Source organism: Notolepis coatsorum (assembly GCF_963971535.1).
Source record: "Notolepis coatsorum genome assembly, chromosome: 9".
In the NCBI taxonomy this organism is placed as follows: Eukaryota; Metazoa; Chordata; class Actinopteri; order Aulopiformes; family Paralepididae; genus Notolepis; species Notolepis coatsorum.
The window spans coordinates 24,402,374-24,422,373 of NC_140173.1; the positions used below are offsets into that span (position 1 = coordinate 24,402,374).

The 20,000-nt window shown below is 44.3% G+C and overlaps 1 protein-coding gene across 1 annotated transcript in view; it reads right to left on the minus strand.

The window, feature by feature from the left end:
• LOC311234561 (attractin-like protein 1) overlaps positions 1–20,000 on the minus strand; it is a gene marked incomplete at both ends in the record, with an annotated part of 812,919 nt that overhangs the window by 536,849 nt on the left and 256,070 nt on the right. The window contains 1 exon segment of the mRNA XM_084321810.1: positions 4,857–5,044. Coding sequence (XP_084177936.1) covers positions 4,857–5,044 — 188 coding nt within the window.

The following is a 20,000-nucleotide window of genomic DNA, read 5'->3' on the forward strand; positions in this document are numbered from 1 at the left end:
GTGTGTGTGTGTGTGTGTGTGTGTGTGTGTGTGTGTGTGTGTGTGTGTGTGTGTGTGTGTGTGTGTGTGTGTGTGTGTGTGTGTGTGTGTGTGTGTGTGTGTGTGTGTGTGTGTGTGTGTGTGTGTGTCTGTGTGTGGCTGTGTGTGTGTATGTGTGTGTGTGTGTCTGTGTGTGGCTGTGTGTGTGTGTATGTGTGTGTGTGTGTCTGTGTGTGGCTGTGTGTGTGTGTGTGTGTGTGTGTGTGTGTGTGTGTGTGTGTGTGTGTCTGTGTGTGTATGTGTGTGTGTGTGTCTGTGTGTGGCTGTGTGTGTGTGTGTGTGTGTGTGTGTGTGTGTGTCTGTGTGTGTGTGTGTGTGTGTGTGTGTGTGTGTGTGTGTGTGTGTGTGTGTGTGTGTGTGTGTGTGTGTGTGTGTGTGTGTGTGTGTGTGTGTGTCTGTGTGTGGCTGTGTGTGTGTATGTGTGTGTGTGTCTGTGTGTGGCTGTGTGTGTGTATGTGTGTGTGTGTGTGTGTGTGTGTCTGTGTGTGGCTGTGTGTGTGTGTGTGTCTGTGTGTGTATGTGTGTGTGTATTTCTTGGCACATCCATCTGAGAAACACATAGCGTGCATGTAGGAATTTAAACAGAGGGCTCAGAGTGCAGGGTCAGATACCCCTGGAGTAGGTAGGGGCTTCAATACACACATGCACGCACGCACGCACGATGATGATACTGATACATCCTGATCATATTAGGGTTATTATTATTATTATTATCAGTTATCAGTGCTCTGACGCTGCACTGGTCAGTTTGACAACGTGGCTGGTGTTGCAGTAATGACTGGAAGGAAGGAAGGCGAGACGGTGAATTACCCTGAGCAGAGCTCTGACCATATCTTCTCCAGAGTCCAGACACAGCTCTATCTTCTCCAGACACAGCTCTATCTTCTCCAGACACAGCTCTGACCATATCGTCTCCAGACACAGCTCTGACCATATCTTCTCCAGACACAGCTCTGACCATATCGTCTCCAGACACAGCTCTGACCATATCTTCTCCAGACACAGCTCTGAACATATCTTCTCCAGACACAGCTCTGACCATATCGTCTCCAGACACAGCTCTGACCATATCTTCTCCAGACACAGCTCTGACCATATCGTCTCCAGACACAGCTCTGAACATATCTTCTCCAGACACAGCTCTGAACATATCTTCTCCAGACACAGCTCTGACCATATCTTCTCCAGACACAGCTCTATCTTCTCCAGACACAGCTCTGACCATATCTTGCAGACACATCTCTATCTTCTCCAGACACATCTCTATCTTCTCCAGACACAGCTCTGACCATATCGTCTGTCCAGACACATCTCTATCTTCTCCAGACACAGCTCTGACCATATCTTCTTTAGACACAGCTCTGACCATATCGTCTCCAGACACAGCTCTGACCATATCGTCTCCAGACACAGCTCTATCTTCTCCAGACACAGCTCTATCGTCTCCAGACACAGCTCTGACCATATCCTCCTGTTCAAGTCTGTATTGTACCGTTTTGTCTGTTTAAACAAGGTCATTGAATTGGGTCCTTCCACGTATCCCCGCTAGTCTACAAATTAACATGACGTCTACATTTGAAAGCCATCGCAGAAGTGGAAATCTTGTTCTCGGTTTGAATTGACAACCTGTTGACTTCAACAGCGTTTAGTTGGGCTACTTACGTTACGTCATTAGTCTGACTGTAGAGCCCCGAGAGAGATGTGAGTTCTGGTCAGAGCAGAAAAACGTTGGAAATACTTCTATATCTATATAATCAGAACCCTGCTTAGCTACACATTGATGTTGTAACTAAGAGATTCACCTATAATCACAACCCTTATTAACTACACATTGCTGTTGTAACCAAGATATTCACATATAATCACCACCCTGCTTGCTCTACACAATGCTGAGATTCACCTATAATCACCACCCTGCTTAGCTACACATTGCTGTTGTAACTAAGAGATTCACCTACTGTATAATCACAACCCTGCTACACAATGCTGTTGTAACTAAGAGATTCACCTATAATCACAACCCTTATTAGCTACACATTGCTGTTGTAACTAAGATATTCACCTACTGTATAATCACAACCCTTCTTAGCTACTCAATGCTGTTGTAACTAAGAGATTCACAATAAATAAATAATATACTTTTATACTAGGTTTCACACAAGCATTTCCTGGTTGATAAGATGATGACGGTAATAGACATAATTATAATAGGAAGTAATAGTCAACATTAAATACTTAACTTGCACACATGAAACTGTCCTGACAGCACAATATTGATGTAACTAAGAGATTATCTGGGGGTTTCTTTTATTTAATGCATAGCGATGGCCGAAGAGCAAAACCTCCTATCTGAAAAATATACTTTTGCCACATGTTGTTTTCTTGCAGAATGATATTTTATAAAGTGAAATCCGCCCATCAGAAAATGATACAGATAGGAGGTTTTGCTCTTCGGCCATCGAGTGTATCAACAACATAACGCCACAGTCTCCCCACACAGCGCTCCTGGGCCCTCATGCATCAACGTGTTCTACGCACAGATCTGTGCTTACCCTGTGCGTACGATCATTTCTAAGCAAAGAGTGGGATTCATCAATTTGAACTTGAACTTGACTTCGTGCTTACATCTACGCACAGTTCAGACCTGGCGTACCTAGCGCCCAGTGGTAGAATATATTATTACAACAAGGAAATGAGCTTCTGTGCATAATAACACTGGCACGTTCTGTACGAACCGTAGTTCATTATAGTTCATTGTAAAATAGCAACAGTAGTGTAATTATGGTCAAAACCCTATAAATAGCATTTGGAATAATAGATCTTTCTCTCAGAATGAATGCAGCATGGTTTATATAGCGTTATCGGAATATACGGGGTGTACTGACTGACTGCGCTCCGCGTAGCTTGATTGATTGATTGATTGAAAAGTTTATTAACAGAGTGCAGAATGGGTACAGTACAGTACAGCTCAGTACATACAATTGTTAAGGGGATGCAGACCAGAGAAAGACTTTCGTCTTGTTTACATCAGGGTCCCCCATTTTCAATTCATCATAAATCATAAAGCTCAACTCGTTATTATTCTGCGCAGACCGCAGAAACACGGGAACGTTTTGATTATATTTAAAAGGCTTTACGTTAAACGAAACAAGTGGAACTTCGAAGCTGTAAGCAGAATACAAGTCATATGAATATAGTGTTCTTCCCCCTTTTTACTGTATAAGAAAGAATAGAAAACGCATTGCAATGACACTAGTGGACAGACTATGTATATGATGGGATTCAAGTTCGCGTTTTTGTTGCTCATAGGCATGCTGTCAGAGTATGATATCTTAATCAAACATTCTAGAACATTTGTCGTCACAGATCATGTCCTAATAGAACATAGGCTATGGCATGGATCGTGATATTGTGTGGACTGTTATTATTACTGTACCACCCATTGTGACTACAGCCTTGTGAGTCCCGCACTGTGCCGCACACAAACATGATGGAATTCAAGTTCATGTATTGAAAGGCAGGCTATCATACATGCAGTGAGATTCATTGTTCTTGTATATGCTCTCGTATTATATTGTTTATATAGGCTACCCAATACTGACATCAAAATAGATTGTAGTATGCCTCTAGAAATCATATGCAGCAGGTAGAAAATTGACGGGAGATCCATCGCAATTTGGAATAAAATTGAGGAGAACTTTAATCCCTGGGGTATTAATCAAACAACACGGGAAAAGGCAGTCATATTCCAGCGCGGTCTTTATTAGCCGACAACGAAATAGATGCATCTAAAAATCATATAGCCAATCGAACACAACTAATAAAGGCATTCATATTACAGCACGGTTATAATGACACACAACCAACGCCAAACAGTGGTCAACGAACGGTCTTTATTAGTATTTTGAGCTGTCCAGGCAGAATTGCAGCAATGGTCTTAGGGAGCCGTTGATATCTGACATCACCGTTTACAAGTCCGCCTTTTATTATTTATCCCATAATACGCGATAGTGTCTTCTTGGTTCGACAGCAGTGAATTCTCCGTGGAGTTTCTAACGGGTCGGTCCATTATTTCACATCCCATGGGGGGTGTTTCCTCATTTTCATGACCATATATGGATAATCATGCACGAGCATTGACGGTAGAACAAAGTGGTATTCATCATGACAGGTGTGCGTAGAGCCTGCGTACGCAAGTGTGATGAATGCCGACTTCCCTGTGCGTGCGCTAGTTCTACATTCCGTGCTTACGTGTGGAAGTAGGTCAAGTTCTACGTCCACGTTGATGCATGAGGGCCCTGGAGTGTCTGGCTCTCACAGTGTTAGGGCCGGGTCGCTGGACCAGTAGCTCCAGGAAAAAGCTAGAAGCCATCCTGGAGAACCCCTCTCTACAAGGAGCTAGCCAGAATGAAGAGCACGTTCACCCTAAGACTCCCCCCCCCCCCCCCCACAAAGCGCCTGGGCCGGTCCTTTATACCGGCAGCCATCAGGCTCTACAACAAAGGGCTCGGGCGGCCGGTTCTGCTGCCAGAACTATCACTGTCACAACTCGGGACTTGAGAACTAGAGACTCACATCACTGTACTGTACCGACTATCTTGTTTCTTTGCACTAGAGACTCATATCACTGGACTCTCACCACTGGACTATCTTGTGTTTGTACTTTTTATATCACCATAATATTGTATTTGTATTGTGAAGCTATGCATACCCGACCCTGTTCCCGCCCCCCCCCCCCCCCCCCCCCCATGCTGCTTTGACACCCGAATTTCCCCTAGGGGATTAATAAAGGAGTATCTTATCGTATCTCATCCTACCTTGCCTTGCAGCTGGTACTTGGTCAACTCCTCCAGGACAAAGTCCACCTGCTTGTCTGTGAGCAGTGAGGCGATGCTCCCGTCCAGGTTCTTGCAGTAGTGCTGGGCGTTGTCGTAGCTCTCCCGGCTGGAGTTGATCCTCAGACAGGCCTCCTCCACGCGGTGCCAGCCTTCCCCACACAGCTGGCCTGGAAACAGGGACACACTTACATTTACTTCACAGTTTGTCATTCTTACAAGTTCTGTACAACAAGTCAGCAGGAAGGGTACAACTCTATCAGCTGAGTAACAATGTTCATCAAAGTGTTCAGACTTGAGTGCTACAGACAGTGTTGAGTGTATGTTAGTGTATTATAGGAAGATGTATATTCATGTTCATATATATATATATTCATTTCAGATTTGATTGAAGAAGTGTGTCTTCAGTCGATGGCGAAAGATTGGACGGGATTCGGCTGTCCTAACTGTGGTGGGAAGTTCGTTCCACCATTGTGGAGCATGGACAGAGAATAGGCGGCTTCTCTTTGATGACCCTCCCGGAGCTCGGATAGGAGTGGGTCTGAGGCAGCTAGAAGATTCAGAACGTAGGGGTCTTGATGGTGTGTAGCTAGAGACCATTGCCCGGAGGTAGGCGGGAGCCATTCCCTTCACCGCACGATATGCCAGGTCGAGGGCCTTGAAGCGGATTCGTGCGGCGATGGGGAGCCAGTGCAGGTCCCTAAGAAGTGGGTGGGTAAGTGGGGGACTTAGTAGAAATAGCGACAGATAGCATCAAAGAGGTTAGATTCCCTGCTGGGTCACCATGCGAAGACGTGAAGCTACCAGAGAAAGTACAAAAAGGTATCATGGTTTTTAAAAATAAAAAAGTGTCTGGGCATTTCCATCTTTTGTTGGTCACTACATTGATGGAAATAATAAAAACTACGATGATGTTATCATCTGTATTATGGTTTAAATTAAGATTATATTTTGGTATAATTTAAGTACAAAAGTGGTACTATGGCAATACTATTGTGTGTGTGAATTTTATCATGGCAGTACTATGGTCAATTATTTATACAATAGCCAATACTATGGTCGATTATTTATACAGTAGCCAGTACCATGGTACAGTATTTATACAATAGCCAGTACCATGGTACAGTATTTATACAATAGCCAGTACCATGGTACAGTATTTATACAATAGCCAGTACCATGGTACATAATTTATTAATGCACTCTGCTTCTAAGGAATTGTCCTTGCCTATATTACTACCTAGTACCTACTATGCTAATATGTCTTTACTAATATGCACTCAAGACTATAGCACTCAAGTTCAACACTGTTTGACGAACAATGTTACTAACTCTTAGCTGCCAGAGTTGTACCCTTTCTGCTGACCTGTTGTACAGAACTTATATAAGTATATATAAGTTACTATATATACTTATATAAAAGTGTCAAGCTAAATGACAAAAATGCAAATGTGTTTTAGCTGACCTCACTAAATGCCTTTCACCCTGCAGTCAATGTTGAGAACGGGAGGACAAATACGTGCACGTTTCTAGGCAGAGGGTTAATTACTAGGGATGCTCGATATTGGCTTTTTTACCGATATCTGATTTACCGATATTGTCCAACTCTTAATTTCCGATACCGATATCAACCGATACCGATATATGCAGGGTTTCCCCCCCCCCCCCCCCCAAAAAACAGAATAATTTCAGGTGATTAACATTACATATCTCTTGTCGTGGAAAAAAAGTAAAGTCCTAACTTATACGCATAAAAAACGATTGACATCTTTGCCATACAAGTCATTTAATTTTTCAATCTGTTAGTTGGCCTGGTCACACCGTGGGCCTGGAATAAAGATGATCCCATCGGTTAAGAAGCAAAAACCACTGAAAGACACACTAATAAACACACGCACACATTCTTGCGAGTGACTTTTGGGTGGCCCCTGGCTGAAGCCCAGCTCATAGGGAGACGATTCAATTAGCGAGGATGAAAAGGACGCGCCATTGTGACTCCGTCCCGAGAATTTCTCAGCGTTTATTTTGGACTCTGAACTGATTACGTTCGCGGAGCCATAATGGCTTCCATCAGCGCCTTTCATCGCACAGAGGGAGAGAAGAGAAAAACACCCTTTAATAATGTTTCTCTTTTCTTCTCCCCCCCCCCCCCCCGAACACAAAAAGGCTTTTATTAAAAGGAGGAAGTGAGGAGGAGGAGGAAGAGGAGGAGGGAGAGAGGAGGAGAAAGGAGGAGATGAAGGGAAAACAAATGGACTGGGCTGAGAGTCTTTGTGTGAAAACCTGGAGATAAACACGTCAGGACGCTAAGAGTAATTAGTCCTAATGGGCCGTCTGGAGGAAAAGGTTCTGCACCTCTCCATGCCCATGTTGGCGGTGCTTAGTTGGGCGGCCATGTTCAGCTTGTTTGTCTCCGACAGATTTTATTCAATCACACACCCTGACACATATCATGCCAGTTAGGGTACCTTACTGATTACTTTTACTCATAGTATACTGTATATTCAGATTCAAATACATTATTGCCTAAATGTATTGTAACGTATAACTGATACAGGCCCTCATCTGCTGCACCTTTGTTTACACTATTTATTTTTCTCATATTTCTACTTTCAGAGTTAATTATATTGTGTACACTGTTTATTTTTATATTCAGATGACCTTTGATTGTCTATACTGTATGTATGTCTTTCTACTATTACCCTGCCCATACCTGTAACTCCCCCCCCCCCCATGCTGCTATGACGCCTGAATTTCCCCAAGGGATGAATGCATAAATGAATGCATGAATGAATGAATGCATGAATGAATGAATGAATGAATGAATGAATGAATGAATGAATGAATGAATGAATGAATGAATGAATGAATGAATGAATGAATGAGTGAATGAATGAAAACACTTTATTTAACAGATTGCAGAATGGGTACAATACAGTACGGCTCAATACACACAATTGTTAACACATCCTGCGCCAAGAACGTCGTACAACGTGATTCAAGTTCATGCTAATTCTGCCATTCCACGGCGTACGACGTTATTGAGATCATATTTAATTTTTTCGCCATGGTATTCATTATTCCCTCACGGAGCCTGGTCTGATACAGTGGGAGCCTGCACAACTCTGCAACGCTTCAATACTGCCGCCTGGTGGATGATCGGCGAGTTGCAACCGGAAATGGATCTCTGGAGATCTCCGTGCATCTGGCAAATGCGTCCGCCACTCACATATTGTTGCGGGACTCTAGACAGACGTCCGTGTGTAGCGATCGCTGCCATAACGCAATAATCGATATGATTTGGGCGTTTATTATGATTATACAAACCGGAAAAGGATCTAGGAGATCACCGTCAAATAAGTGGGATCTTTTTCCTCCAGTCTCATCGGCGAACGGTAAGAGGACGCTGACGTCATTTTCAGCGCGTTTGTTTATTATTATTCATGCAAACTGCTCTGATCAATATATCACCCATACTACATAAAGCATTTACTGACGATCACGGAATTATAAACGACCCCCCCCCCCCATTCATCCGCGCATGATAAGTCATAACGTTTAGGATCATGTACAGTTGAACATTTTAATATAGAGTGTATCGCCAACAAACGGCAGTTGATAATCTATGCGTTTATGCCTATAACTAGCGTTCTAGGAATTACTGCAGAAAACGATAAAAACATATTTATATTCTAGATGGTATTTTCGTATGAATCTATGAATGAAAAAGTAAAACGTTCCTACATCCTGAACGATAGATAATCGATGTTGAATGGGCCATAGTAAGGTCAATTTAGCAATACAATTTAAAAAGTTATAGCCCTGCAAAGAAGGTAAACATCTCCATAGGCTTAGACTGGTGGCAGTGATCATACATTGATGGATATAAGCGTGGCAGTTAATGTGTTAAGGGGATGCAGACCAGAAAAAGACGTTTGTCTTGTTTACATCAGGGTCCCCCATTTTCAATTCATAGTGAAAGCAATGTCCAAATATGAGACAATTCAAACTGATTTATAAGGAAATTATGTTCACGAGGTACAGGGATGAGGAAGGGACTTGATATTCACGGGTGTTTACATTTTTATTTTATTTCTTTCATGTTTTACAGATATATTTTTTTTTGTTTTTGTTTTGCATATATATATATATTTGTTTTGAAATGTTTTAAATTAGTACACTTATTTCAGTAGTGAAAAAGGGGTAGGATTAAATAAGTGTATACTTCTTCCTACTCCTTTTCGAACATGTAAATTGAGTTATGTTTTGCTTTTGTTTAGTTATTTATTTTGTTTGATTTATGTTTTGATTTTGTTTAGTTATTTATTTTGTTTGTATTCATTTACATGTTCGAAATTAAGATTTCAAATCAAAATATAATCAAAGGGGGGATAAATAAAGGAATATCTTATTTTATCTTACCTTCACATGAACCTGGTGGGGCTGGGTCTTGTGTCACGCTGACAGAGAGACAGACTCACAGCTGTTGTCCTTATTCGACTATCCTCTACCAAGAGATTAATCTAATGAATCTAATCTAAACTAATGTTTATATCCTAGCATTGCTAGAAGGTCTGAACCGGCATTTAAGCCTCATGTGGGTGTATGGTCTCACACAAACATTGCCTCATAAACTCAGAACCCAATGCATGGGTAAGGCTAAGAGAATAATCAAAGACTCCAGCCACCCAAACAACTGCCTCTTTGAACTGCTGCGGTCAGGCAAGCGATACCGGAGTCTCATAGCCAGTACAGAGAGACTCAGAAGGAGCTTCTATCCCCAGGCCATCAGGAGGCTCAATGACAATGACACTATGTAACAAACCATCAAATACACTCACAGCACACACATCCACACGCACACACTCACTTTAAATAAACAACTCACTGCAGCACCCACTTCACCCTCTTTAGACACTTTAACACACTTTATGGTAAAGAGATTTTCACTACAACTCATACCTCATACACCTTACCCTAAATTGTACCTCATCCCATTTCTGCATTGTACTGTATATTGTATTGTAACTCAGCTACTTTTTCTACTTTGCATTGTATATTGTATGTATATCGAACCCTTTTGTTTACGTACTTTTGACTTCTATTTTATACTTATTGTATACTTATTTTGTACTTATCTATTTTTATCTAGCACGCTCTCAGGAGCAAAACAGAAAGAAGCATTTCAAAAGCGTTCTGTATTTTTGTATGACAACTAATAAAGAAACTTTAAACTTGAACTTGAACAATTCATGGAGCAGCCCCAGATGTGTACATCCCAGTGACATCATAGCTTGGAGGGTTCTCTCTGATGTCTAGCTTTAGGAGCGAGTGCTCCATGTTCACATATACTGACTGAACTGTCCCGGGGCACAGGAAGAAAGAACATTATGTGAATTCTTAAATTGGGTGACGTTCCCATTTATAACTTGAACAGGCGGCGGCCACCAGAGTAGTAGGCCTAGTAGACTCCATGTAACAATCCATCATCTACACTCATTGCACACACATCCTTTTAAACAAACACTCACCTCAACACTCACTTTAGACACTTTAACACTACATTATATTTATCTATTATTAAAGAGATTTGCACTACATTCATACGTCATTTGCAATTGCACCTTACCTCAAAGTTGTGTACCATATTTTTCGCATTGTACCTCACTGTGTACTCATTTTTACTCACTGTACTTAGACTGTACCTAGGTTGTACTTTAGATTGTATATTGTACTGTATATTGTATATATGTATATTGTATATTCCTCTTTACTTACTTTTTTGACTTACTTTTGACTTACTTTCTTACTTACTTTTTCTTTTTCTGTATGAAGCACACTCTCAGGGGCTCATAAAGAACCAAGCATTTCACTGTAAAGTATGTGTATTTTATTGTGATAATTTATAAACAAACTTCAAACTTCAAACTAATGCAAAATCGAAGGAGGACAGATTAAGGATGGACAGCTTCCTCCTACCACTGCACCAGGCAGGCGGCATGGTAGAGATCTTAACGGCGCTGGCTTCTATTAAGTCCGACACACCAACCATTATGGGAAATGTGCTCACCATCTTCTCCAAAGTCAGACAAGAAGATAGATATCAGTTTCCTCTCTGTGCGTTCAATAGAGAGCTACCCGGCTGCAAGCTAGTTTAGCTTAGCACAATGAATGGAAGCAGATGCGTAGCGGCTAGCCTAGCTTAAAACTCCGGGGCCCTCATTTATCAACAATTCTTAGAAAGTGTTCTATTTCCGTTCTTAAGCACAGAATTTAGAATGTGTGTACGCACAGAAAAATCGGGATTTATCACACGTGCGTACACGGGTCGTACGCACACTCCGTGTTGATAAATACCATTAAGTTCTACGCTCCACGCTCGTGCACGGTTTTAAGTATTTGCATATAGCACCGCCCGTAATTAACCATATACGGTAATGGAACACCCCCATGAAATGTGGAAAAGTGGACTAAGCCGAGCGAAGCGTGTTATGGGAGAACTACGAGACAGGCTGACAGACATGTACACGTACGGTGATGTCGGATATGATATCTATTAACTTAAAGACCATATTAACTAATAAAGACCGTGCTGGAATATGACTGCCTTTTCCCAGTTTTGTTCGATTAATACCCAGGGATTAAAGTTCTCCTCAATTTTATTCCAAATCGCGACGGATTTTCCGTAAATTTTCTACCTGCTGCATATGATTTGTAGAGGCATACAATCTATTTTGATGTCGGTATTGGGTAGCCTATATAAACAATAATATGAGAGCATATACAAGAACAATTAATCTCACTGCCATGTATGATGTAGCCTACGCCATGTGTAGCCTGCCTATATGTGATCAATACAAACTTGAACTTGAATTACATCATGTCTGTGTGCGGGAGCTCACAAGGCTGTTGTCACAATGTAAATAAGAACGTGCACTGAAAAGTTACAGTATGTAGTTGGTTGATTATTTGTATGACAGTCAGTAAACCCTTGCAAAAAGTATCCATTTTATTTAATGAATTGAAAACATGCAGCATGCCTTCCTCCCGGCATGCAGCAACGACATGTATCAGGCAAATGCGCATCACTGAATGGAATCCCTTTCTATTCACATAACTGCATTTGTGATGGAGCTTTGACAGCTACAGTAACAGTCTATTGCTCGATCCATCTCCAATATCACGATGGACCGTGCCGCGGTGGCAAAGACCCGAGGGTGGAGAGGACTTGAATGAATTCCATCATCATATTTATATGTTGTGTCTGTCCACTATGTTTGTCACTTTGTTATTTCCCCCCCCTATCTGTAAAGTGACCTTGGGTCTCTTGAAAGGCGCTATATAAAATGAAGCTATTATTATTATTGTTATTATTATCACGTCTGTGCGGGAGCTCACAAATAGACTGTGAGTCTCAGTGAAGTTTCAACGGAGGTCATCTATTCTAACCAACAAATTGAAGTAGAAAGCATCTCGTTGTGACCAATCTTATTTGGAAACATGACACACAAAATAATAGTATTTAGCTTTTTATTTGAAACAATATTTGATCGCGTTTGGAGGTGGGTGTTCTGCGCCTGCCCCCCCTGCCAAACAAGCAGGCCAACCTCTTGTTCGCGCGTGAGCACGTTATAATTACACTGTCGCTATTTTACAATGAACTATAATGAATTACGGGTCATACAGAAGTTGAACACGCCAGTGTTGAAACTAATGCACGGAAGCTTATTTCCGCGTTGCAGACTGCAGTCTTCATATTATACCACCGGGCGCCAGGTACGCACGGCCGGAGCTGTGCGTAAATATACGCACAAAGTCAAGCACACGTTCAAATTGATAAGTGTGCTTAGAAACGATCGTACGCACGGGTTACGCACATATCTGTGCGTACGCAACGTTGATAAATGAGGGCCCGGGAGAGGTGTTAGTTGGCCAATGCCTAGGCTAGCCGCTACGCATCCGCTTCCATTCATTTGTGCTACACTAGGCTAGCTTGCAGCCGGACAGCTTTCTACTGAACGCACAGAGATGAAATTGATATCTATCTTATTGACTAACTCTGGGGAAGACGTTGAGTGCATCGCCCACAATTTTGGCATGTTCCTTCAATGCTACAGCTAACTCCCACCTCAAAGCAGCCCTGGCTATTTAACCAGAACACAACACAGGACACTTTGGTGGTCCCAAGTTTAGCTGGAGCAATTCTCTCCCCACGATCACTCGCTGCCGCTGCGCCTGAGTCATGAACACTGTGAGCTGCAGGCTCTCAATCAGAGCAGAACACATAAGTCTTCGCCAGGCTTTCATTTGTAAGTCAGACTGCAGATCCATTTTCATAACATCAAGTACAATTATAATTGGCCTACTTCACTATGCAGCTGAGTGGATAGTGTATTTGTGGATGGATTTGGGATGTGTGTGTGTGTGTGTGTGTGTGTGTGTGTGTGTGTGTGTGTGTGTGTGTGTGTGTGTGTGTGTGTGTGTGTGTGTGTGTGTGTGTGTGTGTGTGTGTGTGTGTGTGTGTGTGTGTGTGTGTGCGTGTGCGTGTGTGCGCACGTGTGTGAATGTATACATCTCTATAGCATACTGTAGAGCAATTATCTCTTTACATGCCAGTGCATGCATGTATGCATGTGTTTATTTGTGAAAGTTGATAAGAATAGACTCGTCTATTTGTGTGTGTGTGTGTTTGTTTGTGTGTGTGTGTGTGTGTGTGTGTGTGTGTGTGTGTGTGTGTGTGTGTGTGTGTGTGTGTGTGTGTGTGTGTGTGTGTGTGTGTGTGTGTGTGTGTGTGTGTGTGTGTGTGTGTGTGTGTGTGTGTGTGTGTGTGTGTGCGCGTGCGTGCGTGCGTGCGTGCGTGCGTGCGTGCGTGCGTGCGTGCGTGCGTGCATGTGTGTGTGTGTGTACAGTCGCGGCCAAGGCATTGTGAGGAAACTTGGCTTTCTACATTTCAAGTTCAAGTTTTGTTGTATTTGTCACATATAAGGTACATTTACTGAGAAATGCTTGGTGTGTGTGTGTGTGTGTGTGTGTGTGTGTGTGTAGGTGTGTGTGTGTGTGTGTGTGTGTGTGTGTGTGTGTGTGTGTGTGTGTGTGTGTGTGTGTGTGTGTGCATGCGTGCGCACGTGTGTGTGTCTGTAGGCGTGCGTGTGTGTCCTTTTTGTCCCATCCTTGTAAGGACTAAATGTCCACTCTTGGAAGGAACATGAGGATTTTAGGGTATAGCTACACTTGGGGTTAGGTTAAGGTTAGGGTTATAGGTTACGTTTAGCGGCGGAACAGAATCCACGCAAATCAAAGGTTCTATACAACCAGTGGTGGAAGAAGTTGTATAGAACCTTTGACTTGCGTGGATTCTGTAAGATAGTACTCTAGTGTGTAGGGCTGTCCCCGACTAAGGATTTGGAGTCGACTATGATTGGCCAAAATTTGCCGTTAGTCGACTATTAGTCGACTAAAAAGAATTAAAAATAAGAAATAAAAAGTATAATATATATATAGATATATATATATATTTTTTTTGTATCATTGCATTTGGGCTGTGGGGGGTGCTTAATGCCTGAAGGAGTCGACTGAAGGCTTCTTGTCCTCTGCAAAAGCATGCAATTGGTCCACTGATGGATACATCTTGATATTTGTCTAGTCTAGTGTGTTCATTAGATGGGTGAAATCCTCTTTCAGTGCCTCTGTGCCTGTTTTTGTAGGCAGTTAGCCTCTGGTATGCGTGCCATTAGCGTTAGCCACGCTTCTAGGCCTCTTTTCTTTTGGAAAGAATGATTAAAAAAAAAAGCTAAAAATAAATAAAAATTATAAAAAAAAATCTACTAATAGGGTTCAGCCCTACTAGTGTGTATTCCAGTGCTTGGGAGAGTGCAATCCTCGATCCATTCATCTCTAAATGTTATGTGTTAAAGTGGTATGTGGCCCAGTTATGTTGCTCTGATTAAAGGTCATGTTAAAGTGGTATGTGGTCCAGTTATGCTTCTCTGATTAAAGGTTATGTTAAAGTGGTATGTGGCCCAGTTATGCTGTTCTGATTAAAGGTTATGTTAAAGTGGTATGTGGCCCAGTTATGCTGTTCTGATTAAAGGTTATGTTAAAGTGGTATGTGGCCCAGTTATGCTGCTCTGATTAAAGGTTATGTTAAAGTGGTATGTGGCCCAGTTATGCTGCTCTGATTAAAGGTTATGTTAAAGTGGTATGTGGCACAGTTATATTTTGCAATAGCTCTGCGCTCTGCTCTATATTGGAACATTCCCCATCACCTACTGTGATCTTTGAACGCTTTCTGCCTCTATGCACCTACACCTGTCCGGCCACGCCCACTTCCACCCATGTATTAGTGTGACCGTACTTCCGCTCTTCCCTATCTTTCACTCACGGAAGTCCGTTGCTACAAGCACACTTCAAGCAGCGAAAAGTAATCCTATTAGCTTAGTTTAGATTTTGTTTATGTTGCTGTCCTTTTTTCTTTTCCAAAGTGAAAATGGCATCATGGGAAGTGGGAATGGGAACTACCGTTCAGGCCTCCACCAGCGGTTCACTGTTGCGACCTCCTCTGTTGCGCCGTGGAGGTTCCCTGACCCCACGTTTGTGGCAAGAAGGTGAGCTGGGTGCGTGCCGCCCGGCAGCCGTCGAGTGCCCCACCCCAGTGAGGTGGCCTTCCGGCTCCAGCGTCCCCACCAAGAGACAGTCGGCTGGTCCAACGGTCCCTTTGGTGGGTGATGACTTGCGGCGTAAGCTCTCCGCCTCTGCTCGCTCCCGTCACGTGGCGGTGAGCAGCGGGGGCGGGTGGGCTGTCGGGGTACTGTTTTTTACAGTCAGCCCCTCTAGGCGCTCCTGTGTAGTTCACAGTCCTCCGGGTGCAGGTCGAGCTCTGCTCTTGTTACCTGTCAGCCTGGGTTAAGGGATCAACCTCCTTTTTTGGAGTGTTTGTCTCCCCGGTGCGCCAGCTGACCCCACAAGATTATGGGGGGAAGCCTCCTCAGAGAGCTTCGGAGCCTCCTCCTCACGGAGTTTCAGAGACCCCCCCCCTCAGCAGAGCCTCCTCAGAGAGAGAGAGAACCTCCTTACATAGCCTCATCCTCCGGGAGTTTTCAGAGCCTCTTCCTCGCGGCGTGCCAGGCAGGGAAGGGCCTTCACCTGTTGTAGGCCATGTCCGATACGCTGTCGGTGTAGAGGGTGGTGGCCCAGGTATGCTGCTCTGATTAAAGGCTATGTTAAAGTGGTATGTGGCCCAGTTATGCTGCTATGATTAAAGGCTATGTTAAAGTGGTATGTGGCCCAGTTATGCTGCTCTGATTAAAGGCTATGTTAAAGTGGTATGTGGCCCAGTTATGCTGCTATGATTAAAGGTTATGTTAAAGTGGTATGTGGCTTATGCTTTAGTAAGGTACATAATAGCAAAAAAAACAGTAAGAAGGTTAGCTTTGTTTTTCTTGTTTTTACAGATATTGTACAAGTAAAGTTGAAACTGTACTTAAGTACAGCCCTTGAGTAAAAATACTTTTTATACTATACTACTCTCCACCACTGTATACAACAGTGGCTTGTTGCTTCCTGAGAGCCCAGCTTCCCTGTGCACCTGGCACACCACTAACATAACACTGGAAGGAAGGGAGGGAGGAATGAATCATTGCATTCATATAGTGCTTTTCTAGACACTCAAAGCCCTTTACAATGTAGAGCGGAAATTGCCTCCACCACCAATGTGCAGCCGACACAATGGCTGAAAGGTTTGATATCAGTCAAATTAAAGGGAGGGATGATTAGAGATGTCAGAGACCTGACCCCCCTACCCTTTGTGATAGGCGCCCTGGGTTATTTGATAACCAGAAGTCATCTGGGACCTGGGTTTAACGTTTCATCTGTAGGACAGTGTACGGTGTCCCTATCACCGTAACATGGGGCATTGTTACTGCCAGGTCCAGAGGACAGATTGTCTCCCTGCTGGACAACAACACCACCAGGTCCAGAGGACAGAGTGCTCCCTGCTGGACAACAACACCACCAGGTCCAGAGGACAGAGTGTCTCCCTGCTGGACAACAACACCACCAGGTCCAGAGGACAGAGTGCTCCCTGCTGGACAACAACACCACCAGGTCCAGAGGACAGAGTGTCTCCCTGCTGGACAACAACACCACCAGGTCCAGAGGACAGAGTGTCTCCCTGCTGGACAACAACACCACCAGGTCCAGAGGACAGAGTGCTCCCTGCTGGACAACAACACCACCAGGTCCAGAGGACAGAGTGTCTCCCTGCTGGACAACAACACCACCAGGTCCAGAGGACAGAGTGCTCCCTGCTGGACAACAACACCACCAGGTTCAGAGGACAGAGTGCTCCCTGCTGGACAACAACACCAGGTCCAGAGGACAGAGTGTCTCCCTGCTGGACAACAACACCACCAGGTCCAGAGGACAGAGTGCTCCCTGCTGGACAACAACACCACCAGGTCCAGAGGACAGAGTGTCTCCCTGCTGGACAACAACACCACCAGGTCCAGAGGACAGAGTGTCTCCCTGCTGGACAACAACACCACCAGGTCCAGAGGACAGAGTGCTCCCTGCTGGACAACAACACCACCAGGTCCAGAGGACAGAGTGCTCCCTGCTGGACAACAACACCACCAGGTCCAGAGGACAGAGTGCTCCCTGCTGGACAACAACACCACCAGGTCCAGAGGACAGAGTGTCTCCCTGCTGGACAACAACACCACCAGGTCCAGAGGACAGACTGCTCCCTGCTGGACAACAACACCACCAGGTCCAGAGGACAGAGTGTCTCCCTGCTGGACAACAACACCACCAGGTCCAGAGGACAGAGTGCTCCCTGCTGGACAACAACAACACCAGGTCCAGAGGACAGAGTGTCTCCCTGATGGACAACAACACCACCAGGTCCAGAGGACATAGTGCTCCCTGCTGGACAACAACACCACCAGGTCCAGAGGACAGAGTGCTCCCTGCTGGACAACAACACCACCAGGTCCAGAGGACAGAGTGCTCTCTGCTGGACAACAACACCACCAGGTCCAGAGGACAGAGTGCTCTCTGCTGGACAACAACACCACCAGGTCCAGAGGACAGAGTGTCTCCCTGCTGGACAACAACACCACCAGGTCCAGAGGACAGAGTGTCTCCCTGCTGGACAACAACACCACCAGGTCCAGAGGACAGAGTGTCTCCCTGCTGGACAACAACACCACCAGGTCCAGAGGACAGAGTGTCTCCCTGCTGGACAACAACACCACCAGGTCCAGAGGACAGAGTGTCTCCCTGCTGGACAACAACACCACCAGGTCCAGAGGACAGAGTGTCTCCCTGCTGGACAACAACACCACCAGGTCCAGAGGACAGAGTGCTCCCTGCTGGACAACAACACCACCAGGTCCAGAGGACAGTGTCTCCCTGCTGGACAACAACACCACCAGGTCCAGAGGACAGAGTGCTCCCTGCTGGACAACAACACCACCAGGTCCAGAGGACAGAGTGCTCCCTGCTGGACAACAACACCACCAGGTCCAGAGGACAGAGTGTCTCCCTGTTGGACAACAACACCACCAGGTCCAGAGGACAGAGTGTCTCCCTGCTGGACAACAACACCACCAGGTCCAGAGGACATAGTGTTCCCTGCTGGACAACAACAACACCAGGTCCAGAGGACAGAGTGTCTCCCTGCTGGACAACAACACCACCAGGTCCAGAGGACAGAGTGTCTCCCTGCTGGACAACAACACCACCAGGTCCAGAGGACAGAGTGCTCCCTGCTGGACAACAACACCACCAGGTCCAGAGGACAGAGTGTCTCCCTGCTGGACAACAACACCATCAGGTCCAGAGGACAGAGTGCTCCCTGCTGGACAACAACACCACCAGGTCCAGAGGACAGAGTGCTCCCTGCTGGACAACAACACCACCAGGTCCAGAGGACAGAGTGTCTCCCTGCTGGACAACAACACCACCAGGTCCAAAGGACAGAGTGCTCCCTGCTGGACAACAACACCACCAGGTCCAGAGGACAGAGTGTCTCCCTGCTGGACAACAACACCACCAGGTCCAGAGGACAGAGTGCTCCCTGCTGTACAACAACACCACTTTCCGGGCTCAAACCGGCGATCTTCCGATCATGAGACCCTGAGGAATAATTTGAGATGCAGCTCAACACTGTATGTCAATATTTTATATTATATAAATATATATTATAAAAATAATATTTGATTTGGCCTGAACATTTTATTAAGTATTAAATCTTTTAGATTTGTGAAAATAATTATGAAAATCCTGAGTGTATAGAGGCTTTGCCTAATGATAGCCATTACAATGCTCAATTATGTCTCAATATTTGTTGCAGCAATTGCTGGGTTGTTACACAGATTTGGTGTCAAACTGAAATAATTTTTTTTATCTTTTTAGAATTGAAAGAAATGGTATAAAATCAAGTTCAAGTTTCAAGTTTCAAGTTTCTTTAATAGTTGTCATACAGAAGTACAGAATACTTTTATACAAAATGCTTCTTACTGTTACGCTCCAGAGACTGTGCTAGACAAGATAAGTATGAAATAAAATAGTATAGCATGTAAAATAGAAGTCAAAATAGAGGTCACAGTGTTCAGTATAGACATATGTACAATGTTCGATGCAGAATAGAAGTAACTGAGTTACCATACAATATACAATATACTATGCAATGTACTAATATACAATACTATATAGTACAAAGCAGAAATGGGATGAGGTACAATTTAGGTACAATTTACAGTAAGGTGTACGAGTTGTAGTGCAAATCCTTTACCAATCAATATAAAGTGTGTTTAGGTGATCTAAAGTGTGGAGAGTGGGTGCTGCCGTGTGTTGTTTGTTTAAAGTGAGTGTGTGCGTGTGGGTGTGTGTGCTGTGTGCATTTGATGGTTGTTGCATAGTGTTTATTGTTCGTTGAGCAGCCTGATGGCCTGGGGATAGAAGCTTCTTCTGAGTCTTTCTGTGCTCGCCTTAAGACTCCGGTATCGCTTGCCTGACCGCAGCAGTTCAAAGAGGCAGTTGTTCGGGTGGCTGGAGTCCTTGATGATTCTCTTAGCCTTACCCCTGCACCGCTTGTTGTAAATGTTCTGGAGGGTGGGAAGCCCC